This window comes from Zonotrichia leucophrys, chromosome 1 (genome assembly GCF_028769735.1).
Source record: "Zonotrichia leucophrys gambelii isolate GWCS_2022_RI chromosome 1, RI_Zleu_2.0, whole genome shotgun sequence".
In the NCBI taxonomy this organism is placed as follows: Eukaryota; Metazoa; Chordata; class Aves; order Passeriformes; family Passerellidae; genus Zonotrichia; species Zonotrichia leucophrys.
The window spans coordinates 11,847,655-11,871,886 of NC_088169.1; the positions used below are offsets into that span (position 1 = coordinate 11,847,655).

General features: G+C 36.1%; 1 protein-coding gene across 5 annotated transcripts in view; it reads right to left on the bottom strand.

Annotated features, from left to right (window-relative positions):
- Positions 1-240: 240 nt before the first annotated feature.
- Positions 241-24,232, bottom strand: part of GK (glycerol kinase) — a 33,936-nt gene continuing 9,944 nt past the window's right edge. The window contains exons 6-21 of one of the 5 annotated variants that reach the window (XM_064706970.1): positions 23,125-23,262; positions 22,742-22,851; positions 22,038-22,104; positions 21,421-21,438; positions 19,536-19,571; positions 18,887-18,954; positions 17,504-17,546; positions 16,737-16,817; positions 14,817-14,895; positions 12,865-12,961; positions 11,276-11,360; positions 7,897-8,017; positions 7,563-7,706; positions 6,838-6,915; positions 5,330-5,416; positions 241-2,643 (exon numbers count right to left, since the gene is read on the bottom strand). In XM_064706970.1, coding sequence (XP_064563040.1) covers positions 2,636-2,643; positions 5,330-5,416; positions 6,838-6,915; positions 7,563-7,706; positions 7,897-8,017; positions 11,276-11,360; positions 12,865-12,961; positions 14,817-14,895; positions 16,737-16,817; positions 17,504-17,546; positions 18,887-18,954; positions 19,536-19,571; positions 21,421-21,438; positions 22,038-22,104; positions 22,742-22,851; positions 23,125-23,262 — 1,260 coding nt within the window. In that variant the 3' untranslated portion in view covers positions 241-2,635. Of the gene's footprint in view, positions 2,644-5,324; positions 5,417-6,837; positions 6,916-7,562; positions 7,707-7,896; positions 8,018-11,275; positions 11,361-12,864; positions 12,962-14,816; positions 14,896-16,736; positions 16,818-17,503; positions 17,547-18,886; positions 18,955-19,535; positions 19,572-21,420; positions 21,439-22,037; positions 22,105-22,741; positions 22,852-23,124; positions 23,263-24,232 lie in introns of those variants that run through there. The other 4 variants (XM_064706974.1, XM_064706978.1, XM_064706986.1 and 1 more) reach the window with 4 other exon arrangements.

The window sequence follows — 24,232 nt, forward strand, 5'->3', positions numbered from 1 at the left end:
TGCATCACTGGAGCAGAATGCACAATTGCATGTATTTCACCTGTATTTTTGAGCAACTTAAAGCATGTCTCAGAGTGGCTGCTTTACATAAAATCAGCGTATACTCGTGCCTCTTGTTTTATATTATTTTTATAATTATTGTCACTAATATAAATATTTTAATATTAGTGACAACGTGTCTGAAAGATGATGTGCAAGAATAAACTGACACCTTCCATCAATTAATTTATGGTACTTTAATACCAAGTTAATGCATTTCTCAATTAAGAATTTATAAACTGGTAATTCATAAAAAAAAAATAAATCACAGCTTCAGAAAAAGCTAACTTTAACAGTTTGTCCCCTCCCCGCCAACAAGCAGTTTACAATAAATTTCAACTATGTTGGTAGAAAGTTAACAGTGGTGAAACTCTTAAAAAACATTTGCAACAACAATTGAAAATAAAATGATGATTTTTACTCAGTGAAAAATTAATAGGAATTGTGTTTCCCAGTAAAAGATAAGTCAGAAAAGCAGCAAAAATTCCCTCTCCTACTTGTTAGGTACAAGCTTTGCCCTGCCACATTTATCACAGGCAAAGGCCACACTTCAGCATTATTCGTTCCCAGGTCCAGCACTTGAGTGGTTTTGGCAAGACTCAGAGGTCATATTCCGAAGTCCAGAGGTTGAGGTGTGTGCTGCCCCTGCTTCCTGTGCTCCACAGCTGCTCCATTCCTCTTCCTCAGGGCACAGTGGGATCAGAAACAGCTCAGAGTAAAGGTAAGGAATATGAGATTTTTTCTATGAGATCACATTCTTTTTTTACTCTTCACCTCTCCAATACAAACTGGAAACACCAGAAATTTTGGCTGTCACGCTTCACATGTGAGTATTTACAGGAGAGAGAGGATTTGAAGGATGCTGTTATATTTTCACTTGTATACAAAATCCCTTCTCTCTGCTGAAGTTATACATGCAACCACAGGACAAAAAAAGTGTTCCATCTCTATCTTCTAAGTTAAAAGTCACATTTTCAAAAGTCATTGCACTTGACAATAAAAAGGCAATGAATATGCATTTGATATTAAATATATTGTACAGACCTGAACTTCTGTGCAATTCATTGCTTCAGACATATAACATCCTTTTAAAAACTAAGCCTCTAATCAAAGAAAAACTTTGTTAAAGACAAAAACCTTTAAGAACAAATGCACACAACAAACCTCTCCCTTTAACTCCTAGTGCATTTAAACACATCTTTGAAATTCTCTGTGTTGTTCCCACATTTAACCTCGCTGCCATTCCATACTGGTCTAACATCACTACACAAGAACACCTTGTCCTTGACCTAACCAATAAGGCTGGCATTTAGGATGCTGTTGGTACAAACAGGAAAGCTGAAGATAAGATTATTACCTCACTCCTTTCATGTGGAAAACAAAGGATTTCAAAGTGGATGGGATTCAGCTGTCACCATTGTCTGTAAATTCCAGTAGCCCATTTCAGGTGCCAGTACTTAGTCTACTGAGTCAGGGTTTTGGATTGTCCCAGCATATTTTGCAACAACTTGCAGTTAAAACTATGGACAAGGAAACTGAAAGGGAGATTTTGGTCCCTGAGATATACTAAATGAAATCAAGAACTAAAGCACTGATATTTAGTTTGGAGTGGACCCTCTTTAATGAAAACTAAGTTAGCCTCAACTTTCTAAAGTTTAACAAAGTCACTTAAGCAGGATGACAGGATATATGCAGTATTGGTCAAGGAAAGTGCACTGTCCAGAGTAGTTTGAAAAGTTATCAGTTGCTGAGTTATCAAGCAGCTGTCCTGTCAATAGCATGCTGTACCGAACTTGTCTTTCCAAGCTAGCCCAAAACCACAGGATGAAACATGGCCTTAACCAAAACACTATTTTCTCTTATCTCTTTAAAGGTACAGCTACAGAATTTAGTGTCATAAATACTTACGATGGGCCAAGTGACTTCATGTGCCACAACCAAACCCAACTTTTTAACCTTGCAACTGAGTGTTTCAGCAATACTCTGTGGACCATAGCAGCAAACTTCTCATGGCCAAACCAGAGGCAATGTGTGCTATGGTGATCCATCTTGGGCTAGTGTTCAAAAGGTTTGTACCATGGAAGATGTTTCACACCAGTGGCAACTACAATAAAACATCTTTGGCAAACATTGGCATATGAAAAGTAATTCACAGCAGCTGGAAGAATTGTAGGATGTTTACAAAGTTCCATAGTGCATCATTAACTTTCTGAAGTATGTTGCATGAAGTACCAAACTCCTGAAAAGGACAGCTAAACATCTGCTATCATTACCTCAGAGACTGCAGGGTTTTGTCATACCACTTTCTCAGACAAAGCTAGGCCTTGTGAGATTTTAGAGGATGATGTGAGATCATCCACACAAAGGCTTCCAGTGCAGTTGGAGCTGATTTGGGTAAGGGAACAGAGTAATGAAGGGGTGAAGACTGAATTTTCAGTGCACAAGTGGGAAGTTATGCAGAGACTGGTGACAGATGGATTCGTGAATATATTGAACCACAAAAGCAGCATAATCACGTTGGTGGTGGAATCTCTTCAGACAACAAAACAAACCGAAACAAAAAATCAGCTGCCTCCAGTGAGTCCACGAAGTAGCCTCATTTACCTTAAATAAAAAAATGTGTGTATTAGGAATACAGAACTTATTTTAAAACATTAGTAACACTCTATAACACAACTGAGCTATAAGAGGAATTCAGTAAAACCAACTTTTGTTTTCAACTACTGCAATTATAAATTAGATTTGTCTTGTGACACCAGATAAGCCAGCTCTTAAGTGTGTGGGATGTGTACAGTAGGGGGAGCAGAGACCACACTACTAAGATGGGTAAATTTTTAACAAGTAGAAGGAATGAAAGAAGGTAATTTAAGCTTATTTTCTTCTAAATATGAGTTCAACTTTCAGAAATTTGGAAAATATTATTGCAACTATCTTGCAGAATTGCACAGTGATCCCTATATATAAATTAGTATGCAATTTGGCAGTAACAATCACAACAAAAGAAACTAAAAAGGAAAACCAGAATCTTACAAAAAAAAAAAAAAAACCAAAAAACCACAGGGTATTTAAGCAGGGACAATATAGTTTTGCTGATCAGCACTGATGTCTCATTTTGTGAGAATAAAGTCAACTTTATACCCCAGATGCCTCTTAAGACCCCATATATAGCCAATCCCAACTATACCTCACTTGAGAGATGCCAATTTAAGCAATAAATGCCAGAAAAGCATTTATTTAAATTTGAATCTAATAAAATATAGGATCATTTTCAGTTAACTCCTACCCAACCCCTGCAAAAACACAACTAAAAAAAACCAAAACCCCCAAAAATCACAAAACCAAAAATCTACAGCTATGGAATACATTGAAATCTCTCTGATGTCCACTTCCAAAACAAGTGTGAAAAACTTAAAAAAAATCTTAGCATAGGGACTCCAATTGTTATATGCACCTTGCTTCAATAGTGAAAAATACCATCCATTTCTCTCCAGCAGAAAAGAATTAAGATTATAAAATAAGGTACAAGATTATGATTTTGATGATATTATGATATTATATCATTAACAGAGTATTGTTCAGTCATCAGGTGCCACATGAAAAGGCAGCTTAGCAGTTCTGTAAATGGGGTTTTGCTATGCTAGTGCTCTCTATTCTGGCACAGCAGATTTTTCCTTCACATTTCAGTAGCTGTAAAATCATGGCCCTGCCCTAGAGAGACATGTTCAACATCAGCACTGCTGCCATGTGAGACTTCCTGCTGTTTCAGCACATGAAGGATGAATTCAATCCTCCCTAAATTCAATCCTCAAACCTACTACTCTGACGACTGCATTGGAGTTACAGTGTTTCACTAAAATATAAAATGTAACAAACTAATTAAGTGGAATTTCTGCACTGAATTAAAAGGAACACCTGGTCAAAAAGCCTTTTAAAAGCAAAATGATATTTACCAGAGCAGTGTCTAAGTTGCTTATTTGTTCATTTATCATTGATTTTCCATATTATTTTAAGTACCATCTATGTGGTGAAGCACCTGACCTGGAATTTATATTCATTTATATTCATATTACTTTGTTCAGCTTGTTAAAAATTTACCCACTTATTCACAGCTGGCTTTATTTTATTCTTCATAATATAGATATTTCTCACTCACAGATACATTCCAGAGTTAGTAAATAACTGAAAATCCATTTGTTCATTTTGATTTTTGCCTAGAACTTGTTTAGCTTGATTTTAGTTCTCCTACAAGCTGCAACCATCTCTTCCATGCAAGGAAAATTGAATAGTTAATTCAGGCTGAATGAGTAGAAACAAAATACAAACACATCACCACAGGAACATGCTAGAGTCCTCAACTGTCTGTTTAATTAACACCTCCTTGCTTATCCCTCCAAAACCAAAATAAAAAAAGAAAACTAAACAATCCCCAAGTTTTCTGAGCAGCAGCAATGCCTATACTGTAAAACAGTATCTCTGCGATGAAATTCTGAGATAAGGAATAAATGACATCATCAAACAAACTTCCTTTTCTTACTGTAAGAACATCTTTATGAAATGTCTTACTTCTGGCATAAGTAACTGTCATCTACATTAAGAGATTTCTTTTAGAATAACTTGCACATTAACAGGTTGAAGATGCATCTTCATTGCATATGCACACAGTCCCTTCCTGGTTTTGCAGTTAAGCCTTTAAGGGTCTCTTCTTTTTAGACTAAACTAATTAACTTATCCATCAAGAGCAAAATACAAGAAGAACATTTTATAGATTCAGTAGATGAAGATTTCTATCAATACAATAGTTTCAAGGGGTCCAGAAAAATCAAATGGGTGCATGAAGCCTTTCAGGGACAGAAGAAATAGTTTTCACTTAATTTAAACAAGGTCCTCAGAATAATTAAGAACAGTGCAAGAAGAAACACAGGATAAAGGATGGAACCTTATTCTATCTGCCATGAACACTGTAAAGCAGGCAATGCATAACTCTGCTAGGCTGCTCCAACCTGTATCCCTTTTATAAACTGTGCAATCTGTACAGACAGACAAAGTCCAAGGTTTCATGTGCATCCAACAAGTACAAATTAAATGGCACATGAGGATGGATTTGAGATGGCATTCCCTTGGCTCCCTTAGGCACACTATGTCTGATTCACACCCTCAAACGTTTGTGTGCATGAACAACAAAAAGCATCAGTCATTTTTGCTAGAAACAGACAGATGGAATACAAAAAACCCCAAAACTTAAAATAGTGTAGACAGTTTTTAAAGTGATCTAATTCAAATAATAACTAACCTGAGAGGTACTTTGCTCCGATTAACATTAGCATGCTACTCATAACAAAAACACTGAAAGGCAGACTAGAGAAGATACTACTGTCACCTGATGACATCCAGGGATGGTGTTTCCAGTCAAGCAAATCAAAAGAGAAATATATATATATAAATTGCAGCATATGTGTTAAATATATATGAAAAGCAAAAAGTAACAAATGTAGTGACATTGGCAGAAGAACTAAAAAAATATTTTGCATAAACCCCATAATAATTAAAAATAGGTTCTCTCTGTAAGAGTTCAAGTCCAAATTTCACTATCAGCACAATCCAGGTTCAGCCCATTTCTAGTATTCTCCAATCCCAACCTAGCCCTAAAGTTTCAAAGAACTAAGGAAAATAACACTTGCCCCCCAGGTGTTAGACCAGAAAAATCACTAAATTAAGTTTTGATAAACACATCTCTTCACATAAACCGAAGAAAAACCATCTAGATTTATTTACTGCAAAGCAGAACTTTTTATCCTAGTAAGATAAGCATCAGGTTAGATGTAAGGGTACTAAATCATAAAGGTCAATACTGAAAGGAATCATATTGCTCATGCTAATTCACCTGTTTCCCTTCCCAATAGCCTTGGCAGAATTGTTTGTAAACCACAGTGTTAAGTAAAATATTTAAACCAACATATAGGATGGCAAAAGGAAAATTTTAGCTTTCAAGGAGAAAGTGGCCACATGCAGCTTGAGGGCTCCAACTGTGGATTATGGATTGTGAAGGGAGTTTAAATTTTGAGGATTCTTTACTTAATACTTGTCATTTTAATAGTTTTTCCAATAAAAGGGAAATTAAATATAATTGATAAAGCCCATAAATTATGTGTTATATTATTACTCAGGACTAAAAACTTATCCCAAAATAGTACTAAAATAAACATTCAAATTATAGATCACAGGAAGACTGCAGGTTTAATTAATTCAAACATGATGGATGAGAAAGCCCTCTACTACAGAAGAAAATTCTTGTTCAGTCCCTCAGAAGTGTTTTCATACTTTCTGTATGTAAACAATAGGTCTGTGTAATTCTTTACTTTATGATAACTCCTTGCTCTTACCCTCTATGGGTCAAATAGATTTTAATATGGATATGAATCCCTCCTTCCTACACAGCAAATAATGAAGGCAGATACAGCAAGCAAAACCACAGGATGGAACTTTTCTCCTTTGCAGCATGAGGTTATGGTATAAGAAGGTTTACAAAGTCCCTGTGCTCTAAGCATTGTGCTGTATCTCGTCTTGTAGGTGAGATTTTTTTCTTTTGCAAACCAGTGCCTTCCTGCAAAACCTGCAGCTATTCGGGAGGAAGACCCAGATTTTCCTGCTTTGTTTCCACAGTGGATTTAAGTAATGACCTTTAAATCACTATAATAGTCCAGAGATGGCATGAACAGAAAAGGTCAACAAAAGCAAGATGAGCTCCCTAGGTTAACTGGCTAATTCATAACACTTGACCTGCATTAATTTTTGGTTTACCATCTGAATTGTCAGATGCCTCCCATCCCATAGACTTCATCACAGCTTTCTTCCACCTGGCATAGCGATATTCACTTTCTGAAATTAAGAAATCAGAAAACAGAAAAGCCTCTCAATGCATAGGAATACAACCACAAATATTTAAGAACCAGATCTGGCAATATGAGTTTTGCACAGTATCATTTGTTTGCACAGAGAAAGTAATATAAAATCCTTTTCTGAATACAAAAACACTCCACCCCAAACCCCACAGTTATGCATAGTAAGAAGAAATAAATAATTTTATTTAAAGAAATTTTCTTTATTATTATTTATTTATTATAAGTTATTTATTTAAAGAAATTTTCTTCATGCTCACCAATAAGAAGATTTACAAGCAGGACAAAATTAAACAATTGATACTTATGTAGAAACACTTCAAATGCTGTCTTGAAGTAAGGGATTTTAGAATTAATTATAATCAAAATGGTAAGACAAAAATATGTACCAAAAATAAAGAAATAATTGAAAAGATGAAAAAAATTTATCTTGCACAGGGATTAATTATGTCAAGTGCACACTTTCCACTTCTACAAGCACTTAAGAACTGATGAGAAAGATAGCTAGATAAAAAGCAATAATTAAAATAGGCTTTTTAAAGCCAAAATTAGAGTACCTAAAACCAGTCCTATCAACATCTGTAAAAAGAATAAGTTTGCAACTCAGATAACACAAAAAGGTTTTACCCTCTGGGTTTATCTGTGGTTCAAATCGTTCCCATGTCACTGCTGTCAAATCTTCAGGATTCAGACTCCAAACTTCAACACCTTCTGCAGCTCCTGCTGCCATAGCAGCTCCTAAAGCTGTTGTTTCAGCCATTGATGGCTTTACTGAAGCAAAACACAGGGAAGACCATAATGATTTGTAATGGAAGTCCCCTTGATGACATCAGAACTAAAGACTGACATATCTATCAAGATACAACAACAAAGCAAGCTACCCAATTTGCTCTCAACAGCCATTACAAACTAATGTTTTCAGCATTAAAAAGAAAAAGCAGGAGCTGTAAATTCATCTTACCTACTGGAATACAGAGAATGTCTGATTGAAGTTGCATGAGGATTTTGTTACTGGTCATTCCTCCATCTACTTGTAACTGACTTAGTGGAATCCCACAGTCCTTGTTCATAGCATCTAGAATCTTAAATAAGAGTAATATATGTTACAATTTAATTGCACAGAAATGCTCTGATACCCTCTGAGGGTAAAACACTGATACTACAGCATTTGCTGAAGACGGTTAAGTAGATCAATCCTCTCTCCTATATATTAAAAGGCAAAACAGATATAATGACAACACAGTTTTGTTTAACACACAGCACGTGCATTCTCTTCATTACAGAATTCCTAGTGCAGGACACCTCTCTCCTCAGGTGCTCTGGATGTATGTTATGTGCTGCTTGTGTGGCCTGAGAGGAATTTTAAGAAAAGTTGATGAGAACGTTTATCAAAGCTAACAAAGGAAGCAGCAATAATAAATGGAGTCCTTCAGTTGATCATCCTTTGTCTAGATATTTTCTCTAATTTTATGGATTAAAGAATTGAAGAACTAAAACGTTTGAACTGGCAATCTGGAAGACTCTTCAATAAGAACTGAGGAATGTTGAAATGTTTTGAAAGAGCAGCCTCTTCAAACGTTTTCAATTAGTTGTTGAAAACTGAGAATTTTACATCAAACAAGACAGAGCAAAAATAAACTGTTAGTGCAATTTTTAATAAAATTATGTTTCCTTCGTTTGGGCACAGTCTCTAGCTAAAAAATGTTGAAGTGTTTGCACAGGATAATTATCTAAGCTGGAGTATTTAATTCACTGATACCTTTCAATATGCTTTTTAGAAGCTTTCCTAAAAACTTAAGACTTGCCTCAAACCATAGCTACTGGTAACACCATGGCACTGCCTCATAATCACCAATAAATACAGAACAGTGGTTTCTGTGGGGTTTTGTAAAAGCAGTCAGTTAAATGTCTCATTTACATTTTTTTATAAGGCTAGTGCACAAGTTAGGCATTAACAAGTACAGTATGATTTTCTCTCTGTATTTTTTCAGTGTATTTAAATAAAAAAGAGGTGTGTTTTTCTCAGCTTTAAATGACAAAGCAACATGGACCACAAAAAAAGACTAAAACTACAATGCACTCTGCCCTGTTCTGTAGCTCACAAAGTAGCCAGTAATACAATATTTACCAGGAATAGTCAACATGCTACTTAGAAAAGAACAAAAAAATTGTAGGCTTGCAAGATAGTCAAAATTACATGGAGATGAACTATCCAGGAGATCTTCCCAGTTTCCAGAAAGTAAGCCAGCAAGGTCCCTTACCAGAAAAATCTTTAAAGGAACATAAGGAACTGCCCAGGATAAATAAAGGTTAAAAATTACAAGGTAGAAAGAGTAAGGACAGTTTTCATGGTGGCAGCATTTGCCTATGGGCCCACACTATTCAATACACTAGAAATAAATTGGAAAACAGGATTCTTGCACGAAGTTTGCTGGCAGTACTAAACTAGTACTTATTTCTTTCACATACATCACCTCACATTTGTCTAAGGTGATATTATCTGCCTTTTTTACCATTCAGAACTTCAGCAGCATTGGAGGCTCTGGGTTTGTTTACCACTGTGCAAGAGCATGTTGGATCAGCATGCACTCAGCAGAGATTAAAATAATAAAAACAATGCTAGAAGCCAGGAAGGGATGAAGGAACAAAACAAATCATGGTCATGCTGCTGCTATCCCTATTGTACAGAGGTGGGATGAAGAGCAAGGATCCAAGTATGCAGATTTTGCCTCATGACAGTATTGTACAGCTCTTAGAACTGAAAATTTGCTTATTTTTCCAAAATTCCTTCTGGAAGAAAAAATGTAACAAGTGTCATCTATCTGCATGAGGAAGAAGCTTTTTGGATAACAAGGTACTCAGAAGGAGTGAATGTGACAAACAGGCAAGAACTCCAGTGAAGGTGACCTCCAATGAAGGGTTTTCCTGAAGACTTCCATTTTCACTGGAATTAAAAGAAATTTGTTTTTGACAAGGCAGAACTAAGGATGTATCTTTAGAAAAACATAAATATATTTTACCTGTGTCGCTAGGATTTAATCTGTTCATTTGAGAGTGTCCAGTGCCTGATTAGGCACTCCTGTCATTGTGATAAAATCAGAGTGACTGAAGTATGGGGAAGTGTTAGGTCTGTTCAAACAGTGAACTTCACCCTCACGCAGTCTGACAGCTTTTTCCCCCTCCATCCTACTTCCAGCCACATGCCCTGCCTTGCATTTTGACATTTGCTGAATGCCTCTGTGAGGCAGCTGAGGTCATTAATCCAGCAGAAAAATAGCCTTGCAAAAAAAGGGATAATTTTCTGCTGGAAAGTTCACTGAGTTGTCACATGAGAGGGAATGGATGGGAGGATGGACAAGGAAAGAGGAGCAGACAACAAATCAGTTCAGTTGCCTGTAACTTTACCCTGACTTCTAGTACAAGAATTAGAAAATTAGAATGCTACTTCCAATTTCCTTCACAACCATCTGAGGACTCAGAGGCTGTCAGCACAGCTTCAAAAGCAGAAGCCTGAGTGAAATCTCTGTCAGTCTTTTCCAATAAGCAATTTATTCTATATCACTACAGAAACAGCACACTGCTTCCCTCATCTTACATGGTTAAAGCAGGATGCTATTTTAAAAATCATTATGTTTAAATACCACCAATTTAATTCAGGTAATCAAATTAAGGCTTGACTGTTATCCTGCAAGGTCTAGGGATTTCATTTCCTCCTGTATTTGCACAGAACCCAGGGACTGCAAACACTGGTGATATAAGGATTCAATGCTCATACTGATATCAACCTCTTTAATCTGGCTGGAGGATTAATTTCCTCTGTGAGAATTTTGGTTGGCTGTTACTGAATGCCAGCTGAGGCCGTGAAGGATGGAACAGGCAGGAAGTGAAGCCAGCTTACCCTTGGTATGTTTGCTGCTGTCTTGCCTTAACTCCTTTTTGTTCTTGTGTACCAAAAGTGACATGAGCCATCTCTGTCACAGCAGACCATAAAGTGTAGTTTCCTACACCAATGAAGCTTTGTAGCTATGTCACTGGCCCTGCCATTCTAAACATTCTGTGTTTTGCCCTTCAAAATATTCAAAAATATGTTCACCTTATTTTACATGCTGGTAAAAAGCAGCATTACCACTCCAAAAAAATGTAGCACACAATTTTAGCTAAGTCCACAGGAGCAATTTTTCAACATTAGCAACAAGTAAAGACAACAATAGCATCCAAGTACAATATAAAGCATATGACTAATCTTCATTAAATTTTTTAAATCTCCTCTTTTTCTGAAGAGCTACAGTTCCTGTTATCACACTAATTTACAATGAATTTAGGACCCAATTTGTCTTTACCTCTCGTGTTTGAAAGCAGACTGCTTCTAGTGCAGCGAAGGCAATGTGGTTTTTATTTGTAAACTGAGTAAGGCCACAGATGATACTGTTGAAGAGAGAAAAAACCCAATTAGGACACTCTTCTTTATCAGACATAAACCTATACTTCACACCTAGGTCCTCTTCAAATCTCATTCAGTTCTATTGTATGAAGACTACTTTTTTAATATTAAAAAGCTTGGATTTTAAAATATAAACTAATTTTCCTGACAAAGTGTTTTCAATAGTCCAATCAATACAGTTGTCATAAATCATCCATGCACACACACAAACAGCCCCACAAATTGTAGTCTCTCTATAAGAAAAAAAAGGCTTGATTGAGGTTGATTTCTCTTTAAAAAATAATAGAATTTATCAATAAAATCTTAAAGAATTCTCTAATGTTTTCAGTTCTTAAGGAAAAGCCTATATGGCTCATTGCTGTTCTCTAAATGTTTGAAATTATTTTCAGATCCAGTCTGATAATTCGTTGCTTCTGAACTTTCAAAGAGATTTTTGGGTATGGGAATTATGCTACACCTAACCATGATTAACTAAGCTGAATTCTGCCAATATACTCTGAAGAGCAGAGCAAATAACCATCTTTTACTCTATTTCAACAGCTGAGGAACAGCACAGCACTACACAGAAATACTGCTGGATACATGCAAGTTCAAAGATATTAAAGGACATTTTTTGTTGTTACCATTCCAAAGATCAGTTTTTAACCATTAAAAGTTAAGTATTCTGATATGAAAAACTGTAAAAACATCTAATTCAGAGATTTTTCTTTTTCCTTAAAGAAAAAGATACATACAAGAAGCATCTGAATTCTAAAGATGGAACTACCTAAAACCTTGGGAACAAGCTAGCCTTTAAGACTTCTTTTCCCAGTCTAGGAAAGTTACTTTAATTATATGACTGCTATGGCATGTTCTGATTCCAGCAACAGTAGGCAAGCTCACAACAGCATAAAAGACAAATGAAAACCTATTGTTGGAAATATCACAGGTGGTTGAGGCTGAACTACCAGGAAAGGGGCTGTAGAAAAAGGAGTAGAAAGGAATTTTCAATAGACTGGAAAGAACACAGTATACAAGGGGAAGGAGGCCAAGTGGGAAGGAATTACGTGGCCTGAAACTGAACTCAAAATACTAATCAGCACAAAGTTCTTTCTTTACTACTTTTGTTGCCTGACAGTTCACAGGAATGCAAACCTCTTCTTTTACTGTAGTGAGATAAAAACCCTTTCAAAACCTGAAATTTTTTTCCCTGCCCCACACGGGCTTTGGTTCTTTTGTTGTTGTTTTTTTTTTGTTTTGAGGAGGGGGACAAGGAGAGGAGAGGAGGATCAATAGCTGGGCTAGCTAATCCTTCCTTTCCTCCCAGTAGCAGTTGCTGTTTTGATCAGGTTAAATATAGAACAGAAACACATTAGCTCACAAAAATACCACAGAGAATGATGTATCCCAACACATCAAGGCAATAAAAAGGAAAATTTCACATACCTGGAAAGAATATTTGTAAAATTATTAAATCCCCCTGCAAGTGCAGTTCAGTCAGATCCTTACCCCCTTGCACTGGGTTCCCAGTATGGTGCGTACAGTCCTGAAAACGCTGGCACAAAGTAGCAGCCATAGGAAGTTCCCACTGCTGCAGCCAGTTGTTCTAAAGCACACACAAAACACTAACTTAGCTTTTCACAACTATACCAACACTTAAATACATCACTAAAAGTGTTATCATTTAATCAAGAAAAATATTCAGGATATCTTGGGTAGCTACAAATTTAATCCAGCCATGTATACAACTAGAAAACTAATGCTGGCACTCTGTGCCTTGCTAGCCAGTTTTCCTTTTGCAACAATATAAACAGAAGATGGAGCATAAGGAGTTGTGGGAAATGCAAAATGAAAACTCAAAACTGAAACCCACAACTGTGTACTCAATATTCTGACCTAGATTTTGTGAGGTTTTCAAATGTTATCTATCATGTGGATAAAGAATGCAACCTTCAAAGCAGTCCAAAAGGTCACACTTTACTTGCATTTAAGTCAAGGCAAGCAAGTGAAAGTGGATCAAGACCAAAGGGAGTTAAGAACTAAATTCCCATTAATTTCAAATGGATTTAGAGCTCCAAATTGTCAGCTTATGTATTTAATCACAAAGCCAGCTAGAAGGAAATCTGAAATTTCTTGATATGAGAAAAATAACTGTGGATATATGAACTCCTCAATACCAAAATATTTGTAATTAAAAAAATAAAGACATTTATAATGACAAAAGAGATATTGCTAATGAACAGCTCTTTCCTATAACAAGAAAGGAGCATTTTCCTTCTGCTTTTGCAAATTTCTTTTGTTTGCATTGATCAGAGAAACACAGCAGGATAGGAAAGAAGTAGTAAAACATCTCCAAGAAGTCCTTCTAAATTGAGTCTCTCATACAGACTCCTCTTGAAAAAACGGAGTGAAGGCAGAAGGAAAGACAAGGTCAGTGAAACAGGAAGAGATGATGGAATCCCTACGTGACTTTAACAACACTGACAAAGTTAAAGGTCCTGAACCCAAAGGTCTTGACAAACTTGTGAAGAGGTACTGTAGTCTCAACAAATGGCTAATTATGTGATTTAGTTTATGGCTAATTTAGTTTATATTCTTCTGTATGATCTTCACAGCTTTCATTCAGAAAAACAGACTGATGCTCTAAGTTTTTGCTGACTCTTTGAAGTTTTATATTAAATTCTAATTCTAAATTTTCCTACCTTTGAATAAGACATCAATTTATTAAAAATATGTAGTTAATTTATTTCAATCCTAAATCTCATTTAATCAGTCACTTTCAATTTTTTGCCTTTGCATGCCTCTGACATTTTTTATTTTCCAAATTTTGATATGTTCCTAGTTTTTATCTTACAATCTAGTTTGTTTCAGTTCATCTGAATTAGAAAACATCAGCTACACAAAAGCTAAAGGATTACTGCATTCTCAGCTGAAACAGATTACCCTCCTCCACATCTCTTTAAGAGGCAACTTTGCAAACTGAGATCCCTAACTCAATGGATATGAAACCTACTACATGAATATTACATACACTTGCAGGGCCTCAGGTTCTCATGTTTATGACAAGAATATGTAAGTTTAGGATCAAATATATGCTGGTTTCTGTAATACAGGCTTAAATACTCTTGGCTCTGGAAACTTCAACACTGCATAAAACCAGGAGATGCTCTGTAAGTATAGTATCTTCCTGAATATCTGCTTACCAGGGAAACTACTAAAAAGTACAGATTGCAACAGAACAAAGCTGACAAAGCCTTTCCAAGACTGTGTTGATAGGCTCTATGAAATACATGTATCAACAACAATGAACGCATGGATGCAAAGTAAATTTTTGTTGTGTTTAAACACAGCAAAATATATGCACCTTCCAGCTTTTTACTTAAATATTTTGAGCTTTCATTCACCGATAGAGACATCATGACATTGGAAAACTTAAAAAAACTGTACAGCTCCATACTCACCAACTTCCAGTGAAGAGCTAGCAATACCCAGATTGTCCCTCAGCCAGCGAACGACAGCCCCAGCTATTGCAACAGATCCCTGAAGGAAACAAAGCCACTCCTTTAGGAGACAGCACCTGGCAGCTCTGTGCTGCTTTTAAAAAGCCTGGGGAGGAGAGGTGGCTGTGGCCTCCACCTGCAGGCTCACAGTCACAGCTCACAACCAAACCACACAGTTTCTTGGCATCTGGAAAGTGCCATGTAAAAAGGGCAGCCTGTTACACAGACCCACGTAGAAAAGGTGCATATTGTATGCTTTTTTCCATGAGGGGAAGTTACAGTGACATTTCCTAAGGAGTCTTCTTGTCTTTCTAATTTATGTCTTCTGAATATATAGTTATGAGGTTCAGTAGCCTCAGACTTCTTTTCCTGACACATCAGTATAGTTTTATGTTTTGATTTAAAAAAACAAGACTAATTATGTCTAGTCTAAATACAAACATCCAGAAAGACAGAAAATTTAGGCACTTGTGCATTTGCCAGCAAAATTGTTCTGTTGCCTCAGCAAATGGCCCTGAATGGCTTCACCACATCACAGATGGATGGCATGGCTCCCATCTAACCCCAAAGCCAAGTCCAGTAGACTAATTTCAAGTAAAACAGTAGCAGCTTTATATTTTCATTCCAAGCCACTGCTAGAAGGGGCAGGGGTGTTTTCTAAGCAGCTGGCTATTACAAGATACCAGTTTGATTAAAGCAAAAGGCTGAATCCACATTTTCTGTCTCTCTGCAGTGTCTCAACCAGCAGACTGTAGATGATTCTAGAATGGATATAGGACAAAGCACACTTAATGGCTTCTGTTGAAGCCATGTTTTCAGATAATATCATTAAAGACTTGGAGGTGAAGAAGAAGCAAAGTGCAGGTGTTTCAGCATGCAGGAATTCAAATCACTCTTAAGACAGTTTCAGTTCTTGCTTTAAGAACAAGGGTTAAAAATAAAACAAGCCTCTCACACACCCACACAAAACAAAAATCTCAGAGTTTGCCAGGTCATGGCAAATGCAAGATGCACTTTCCTCAGGGAAGAAAAAGGAAATAAACTCAGCCTCCCACATCCTAATAAAGCCACAAACTATTCTCAGAGTGAAGAAAATCCTGTGATGTCTTTCACATGGAAAACACAGTCTGTCTACAAAAGCTCAGTATCAGCATTCAGTGCATGTGATTTGAGAATAATTATTATATTTCAATACTTAGCACATTAAGCAGCACAGATGGAAGAATAATAATTTTGTTGGTGCCAAATAGGTGCTCAGTTGATCTGTGATTCAGAAGTAGAGCTTTAGAACAACGAACTCCAAAGTTTAAGCTAAATACAATTTTCTATATAATTTGGATACCCTTAGGCTTGTTTGGAGAATTGAGAAACTAAATTCTGTAAGTAGGCATCTAAATGAAAGAGGTAAAAAAGCTAAATGATTAGAGGATTTTTCCCAGAAATTTGATTCACATTTTAAGAAGTTAGAAGTAAAATCCATTTGAACAAAATAAAAAAATTAGCTATGACTTTATTATGAGGTAATAACTGAAACATTAGTACTTTCTCCTTCTTTTTTTAAACTTTACTTAGTATTACAAAATGTATGGCTTTTTATTTATAGTACTTATTAAAGATTTGAGAGACTGAGTAACAGAAAAAATGTTGTAGCCATCTAGCTCTGAAAGTATAAATGATGCAATGAAGAAATATTTTTTATTAGATTTCATGACATAGATTTGAGACAGGAATAACCAAAACCACACAGAAGCCTTCAGGCACACAAGCATAACACAGAGCTAGTTTCATTTCTGCACAGCTGAAGACACCATAAAAGTACCAGATAACAGAAGTAAATAAGAACATACATCATTACAAAAAGGAAGAAAGTACTGAACTTACCTCCAGTGCATAAAAAGCAGGTTTGTCTTTGCCCATTTTGTAAGCTAATGTGGTTAAAAGACCATGCTCAGAAAACACACACTAAATGGGGAAAGGGAAAAGAAAAGGTAAAGCATGAACAGAGGCAGAAAATACTTAAATAAAAACATTCAAATTATAATAAACAAGGGACCAAACTTTCAAATGAAATATGCAAAGTTTAAACAAAGTAAATGTTAGAGTCAGTGACTCTAAATAAACACCTAAGATAGAGTACTCAGATTGCTGGTGCTAATTCTTGTTTCTACAAGCTGCTGCAGATCTTTCCATCTTCCTTATAGAAAAGAATTGGGGGTCTTTAGGGGGAGATGTAAATGAGAAGGAAGCCACAGAAGCTTTGTGCTATTTATTCAACTCCAACTACAAAGAAATGATGACAGAAAATGAAGAGAAGAAATAAAACAGCCAAGACAAGGAAAAAGGCACATGGTAAAATAATATAACACTTAATCCTGTCTGGGTGACGAGAAACATACAAGGGAAGAGCATGAAACTTGTTAAGAAAAGTTCTGTTTGGAAACTTAAGGAGATAGGAAATGGAATCTTACAGAAACACCTTAAAAAGAATTACTACTTTTATTCTTTCAGATTTCAGTACGTGCTTTTCCCTTTGTCTGGCAATATAATTGTTGTTAATAAGTTCAAGAATGGCTAACATAGAGTTGTGTTTCAGAAGTTAAATAGATTGTGAAAAACAAAAAAGCAAACAACTCAAAAATGCAACTGACCTTCTGACCTGTGTTGCACAGCAAGAAACAACCTGTTCCGTACCTAGCATGAAAACAAAGCAAAGTTAAAACCACAATGTTTAAAGAATAACCTGTTACTGCAATCCATGAGTCCCCCGTGAAGAGTCAGGACACCACTCTTTGACCCTTGAAGGTTTTGCCACCATTAACTGATGATACAACTATCCTCAAAAAGTTGATCTGAATGCAGCCTGAAAAATCTAGTCACATGTCTTCCTCTCTCTCTCTCTTTTGTCTAACACTTAATCAAGGAGAGATATGGCTGAAAACTAAGTGTAAATTCCTCTTTGGTGGCAGTGTTTACCTACTTCAATTTAAGCTGATTATGGGATCAACTTTATAAAATAAATATTTCACAATATTAAATGGGAAATTTTAAGAAACTTTGTTCCTTTCACAAAGAGGGTTTTCTTTAGACATATCCCATTCAAAAATTTCTAAAAATGGCATGTTTCTCATTTGAAGACCAAATCATCTATGTGCGTGCATACACACTTCTATAGGAACACAGTTTAATATAAGGAGTAGAAAAATATTATGAACCACTCCAACTTACTCTAAGAAGTCATTTTTGAGAAAAATATTCCTTACCTTTTTAAATCCCTCAAAACTAATACCTTAAACCAGTCCTGAGATAGCCTTCAGTTATATTTGGAAACAGAAATAGTAAAGCAATAACAGAAATGAATTAAAACAAGATAGACTAATATGTAGCCATACCTGTGAATCTCCCATATTTGAGTGTGTATGTCCCTACATGCTTAGTTAAGCATCTGGCTGTACATGGAACAGTAAGTCATTTCAGCAGACAGCTTCTCCTCCCATGATTTTTTATTATACCAGTTGCCTGATTTAACTGATCAGTTATTTTAAACAAAGGACACTAAGAGGCTGAGAAACAGGAAAAAGCAAACATAAAATTCTCCACTCTGAGTGAGATATAAAAGCAAAACTAAGCACTGCAATTGAAATGGACCTTTCCCATCCAGCAAAGTGTCATTCAAGTCTATGCAATCTAACTCACCGTACTGTATTTGCTTAACCTTAGGTCGCCATTTAAATGACACTGCAAATGTTTTAATCTGTGTTTTGAAGAATGTTAAAATGAAAAACCCCACTGTCACATAGAGATTTTCCTCACAGTGGCTGTGTTACAAAATATACCTCACAAGCCATGTAACTTTAATATCTTTACTATGTAAGAGTCAGGACATGGTTTACTTTGTGGGTCAACACACTCAAAAGGTAGATCTGTAATTAAACGTTAACTACAAAAGAGTTTGGCAGTTGCTTGAAAGAGAGCATAATGCTAAATTCAAAACAGAACAGGGTGTTTATCTTATTACTTTCCTAATAACTTACGTGTTTTTTGCTTGTCCATCTTGAAAGCACATTTGCCCAACAAGAGCAGCATGCTGGTCACCCAAGCACTGAAAGTGAAAGATTTTTTTCCTTTAGCAAATGTCCTCACATGAATTTCATATTTGTCTATAACTCTAATTTATTAGTAGCACATGGATAATTGAAAGCAAGGAAAAACCTACAGAGGAAAGCTATGCTTTTTATTACTCTTCCCTGTAAGAGCTGCAAATGAGATGTGTTGTGCTACTTATGGTGAGCAATTTATAGAAATAAAAACTAAAATTTACTATCTTTACACGTTATTGGAAAAAACCTGAGAATTTGTTCAGCATTTCTGGATTATGTGTATACTTTTTTTATATATATGAAGCAGAGCTTGCTTCCATTTTGTAATGTTAGTCATTTACTTAGAGATACCACGTTTCCAGCTAAAGCTCTCACTTGTATTTCCACAGCCAAACCTTAATAATAATGGATCAAGCCAAACAGTGATTCATCTACAAAAGTTTACTTCCTGTTCAACTGGAAGAAAAAAACTAAAAACTTAATTCACAGCAGGATTCACTCATCCTTAAAGCTTTTTCCTGTGAAGCTATGTTCATGCAGTTCTAGGCTGTCATGCCAAAAGCTACGTTGAAGTAGGACTTACCCCAGAAATTGGTACACCTGTCAAAGCTCCAGATTCCTGTTTTGCAAAAAGTGAAAGAAAAACTCAGAGTTAGCTTTCCATGACTAGAATTGAAGGCAATGAAAAATAAGCTAAACTTCTAATGCTCAAAGGAAAACAAAGAAGGGTCATGAAAGCAACACGGCTTAGTTCAGGCGTACACTTTGTTTCAGCTTAATGCAGCTCATGTCTAAATCACTAAGAAATGAAGAGCAGGAAGTTTTACAAATATAGTTCATGTGACCTCAAAAGTTCTTAGTATAAGTTTTCTTGAAATAACACTACACAGAAAATCCAGTTCAGTGTAATCTGTGCAGTAAATGCCAAGTGTAAAATGCAAAAGTGCAAAATGGTAAAGTGATCAGGAAAAAAACATGGCTATGGTGACATCCTAAGCAAAGGCAGATGCCTGATGTTAAGATACAGCATTTTAAGTCTCAAGTAGGATTTCTTACAAACACTACCAGAGTTTTTCATTTACATTCCTGTTACAGAATCATAAAATCATTTAAATTGGAAAAGACCTCTTAGATTATCAGGTCCAACTGTTAACCCATCACTGCCAAGTCCATCACTAATCCATGTCCATAAGTGCCACATCTATACGTCTTTTAAGTACTTCCAGGGATGGTGACTCCACCACTTCTCTTGGCAGCCTGTTCCAATATTTGACAAGCTGTGAAGGCCCTTGTTTTATCACTTGTTACGTAGGAGAAGAGATTGACCCCCACCTGGCTACAGTCTCCTGTCAGGCAGTTATGGAGTGGTAAGGTCCCCTTCTGAGCCTCCTTTTCTCCAGGCCAAACACCCCCAGCTCCCTCAGCTGCTCCTCATCAGTCCTGTGCTCCAGACCCTTCCCCAGCTCTGCTGCCCTGCTCTGCACTCACTCCAGTCCCTCAATGCCTTTCCTGCAGTGAGAGGCCCAAAACTGGACACAGGATTTGAGGCGTGGCCTCACCAGTGCCGAGCACAGGGGGACAATCCCTGCCCTGGTCCTGCTGCCACACTATTGCTGATCCAGGCCAGGTGCCATTGGCCTCCCTGGCCCCCTGGGCACACCTGGATCATGTCCAGCTGCTGCTGACCAGCACCCCCAGCTCCTTTTCCTCCAGGCCTTTCCAGACATTCTTCCCCCAGCCTGTAGCTCTGCCTGGGGTTGTTGTGACCCAAGGGCAGGGCCTGGCACTTGTTGAACCTCACAGAACTGGTCTCAGCCCATCACTCCAGCCTGTCCAGATCCCTCCACAGACCCTTCCTGCCCTCCCAGCAGATCAACATTCTGCCCTACTCAGTGTCACGTGCTAACTTAGTGAGGGTATCCTGAAAATTTTAATTATTTAACTATTTCCTGACAATTTCTACTTGTTTCCTTAAATTGGTTTTTTGTGCAGTTGTGAAAATGAATTTTCAGTAAAGCCATGCAAGTGTATTTCCAATCTGAATTAATTCACATTTTAATTAACTGTATTAAGGTAACTGTGTTTATAAACGCACTAAAAAGATCTACATGAATCTGATGTTTAGCTACCACAGGATTAATATTTTTAGAGAGAATGGACACTTTTTCTCATTTATAAAATGCTATAGCTAACATTTATTAGCTAGTAGCTGTATTTTTTATCTCACTATAAAATAAATATTCAACAGTGTGGAAATTAGGACAAACACATACACTGAGATCATGTTTTAGAAATAATTTTGGCATGAACTTATTTCTTTTATCTAATTTTTTTTATCTCAGATTTGGAAACACACAGCAAATTTATTGGCCTAGGAGTGCACTTTTTCTAATCCTTAAACCAATGAAAATGCACAGCATCTGAGCAGAATGAGTAAGGTGGTCAGCCTAATGGAAGCCTCTACTCACCCGGCTAGGACAGATTTTCTACAGCCAGCAAAAGGAAGAAAAAGAAAAAAAAATGGAAAGGGGAAGAGAAACAGAAGTTCACATTTAAAGTGAAGAGCAATTCTGTTCTGGTGGTCAGGCAGTATCTTTTTCCATTTACCTTGCTCATTCATCTTAATACAACTCACTCTTATCCAACCTTCACATAAATAAACATCAACAATGAATTCTAATGGCATTTCCATTAACACATTAGCAAAAATATTTCAGGGAAGTTAGAATTCTATTTTAAAAAAATCCATCTTGTAACTTGTGTTCACTCAAAATACATGTATTCTTATTTAGAATAGCTCAAATTACCAGAAAAAAGAATGCAAAATCCCAACATCCAGTTTATCCAATCTTGAAGTTTATTAATTAGATGCCACTGTGTCAGAAGAACCGGTGCTGCATTAAAGTAATCAAATGCTCAACTTCCTATAACATTATATAATAGTAGGTAATAGCTTACTAATCATAAACCAAAAAATACTGGTCAAGAAAAAACCATTAATCCTAATCTATAGAATCTGTCAAATCCAAATGGATACAGCTATATTTTTATAAGATGAATTTCACACAAATATTGGAAAACATACCATCACACCATAAATCTCAGAGGAGCTTCGTATGTTTGGAAGTATCTCCATAGGAATTTCAAAGAACCTGAATACAACAAAAAATAATGTAAATTATGTAGTCAGTGCTAAATCAGAAAGCATAAAGGAACTTTTGTTTCTAGTTTTTAATCTACATGTTTTTCCACTTGCTACAGTGGACCCTGAATTTTGGAGGAAAACAGCATATATTTCCATCTTTGAAGACCTATCCAACTCTTTTGTATAGAAATTCATGCCTCTTCCAACAGTATGTTAATAACACACTTATTAGTAAATTGAAGTCTCAAATAGAGATGCTATCATTCCAGCTGCTGTACAAATTTGATTAAGTAATAAAAACACTATTAAATCACAGTATTCTGAGTTGGAAGGGACCCACAAGGATCTGAAGTGATTGGCCCATACAGGGATGGAACCCACAACCTGGGCATTATTAGCATCATGCTTTAATCAACTGAGCTAAACTCTTTCCATGAACCAGGCCTCCACCTACAGAAAGATTCTGCTACTTTTATTTAATCCAGACCATTATAAACTGGACATCTGGAGAACAATGAATCTTAGTTATTAATGTCAACAGCAAATAGAACAGTACTGATGATCTTAGTTTAGATAAGAGATTCTTACCTTTAAACTAGTTAGAAACTATTTACATTATAGTATTACTGAAAAACTGAGCTTACTTGCAGAGCTCAGGATCCCATTCCAAGGAATGAATGTTGAACAACATTGTTCTACTGGCATTGGTGACATCTGTACAGTGAATGCCTCCATTTATTCCACCTGTCAAACACTAAACAAAAAAATCACAGCATTTGTCAAGGAGAAATACAGGCTTACTCCAACAAATTACAAAAACATTTCAAAATCAAAAAGTTTTCACCTTGGGATTAGGAACTCTGGTATTTCATCTTGCAAGGAACCTCATTGGAATTTCTTTAGTAGTTTTTATTGATTGATTTTTATCACTGTGTCATCAGTGGGCATCAAGTATCACATGCATGGAGATTTACATGATATGGGAATTCACTGTAAGAAGAGTGACAAGAAACTCACAAATACACACCCATATCAGCCATGAATCAATAGTCCCAAACATAGCTCTTCCATCCTCAACTGCTTTCTTAATCTCTTCCACATTATCCAAAAGCCACCGAAGTTTCACTGCACTAAAGTAAGTGCTAAGTGGAAGACCGGTCTTAGACTGTAAAATTAAAAAAAAATAATTTAAACATCATGCAAGTATCTTTTCCATAAATACTGTAGTTATATCTAAAAATGGTGATAGTAAGGGAAAAAGAAAATACACAAAACTCAGAAAAATTCCACGAACTTCTGCAATTATTTAAATAAGTACTAAGCATACAACACACAAGTCTGAAAACATCAAAATCAAATGACCAGTGCAAAACTAGATAAAGATCAAAGCTGATCTAAATGCAGTTCAAAGATCATCTACGTGGAAAAAGTTGTTTGCAGAAGGCCTGTCTTATCTAGGACATCTCCATATGACTAGACAATAAGTAACAACAACAAAAATGGGCAGGACAACACAGGAAAGATGAAAATTGCATTCTACTAGAACTTGAAAATCAAGTAAGTTTATGCACTTTTTGACATCTGTTTCCTGCCTGTAGGAAACATATAATATAAAAAGTACATAATATTTATTCTATTAGTAAAGGACAACATTAATCAAACAATTGTGACACTTCTTTACAAGCATTTAGTTTTCAATTTGTTATACATAGGCTCACAAAAAAAGAATGATCTTGCTCTTTATGAATGATCTTCCTTGTTCTCAGATTGGATGCAATTAATTTCAATATTAAGGCACGAGAATGGATAATACATTTCATACCAGTAAATTATTTCCCTTTTTTTTCCTACTTGACTTTAATTTTTGTGTGTAATGTTTATTTTATATTGGCTATATAGCATAGGATTATGTCTCACTTCCATAGTGAGATATTAAATAAGTGTTAAACATTTATTTTAAGGAAATGAAAAATTTTCTAGTCTCAGATTGGTGTCTTGTGCTCATTTTTTATTATTTGAAAAGCTAAGAAGGGACTAAAAACTACAAGTAACTTGGTTTAGGAGAATTTTAAACATATATAGCCAAAACATTATAGATTGCAGCAGGTACCATTAAAATGTTCTGGAATGTCTCC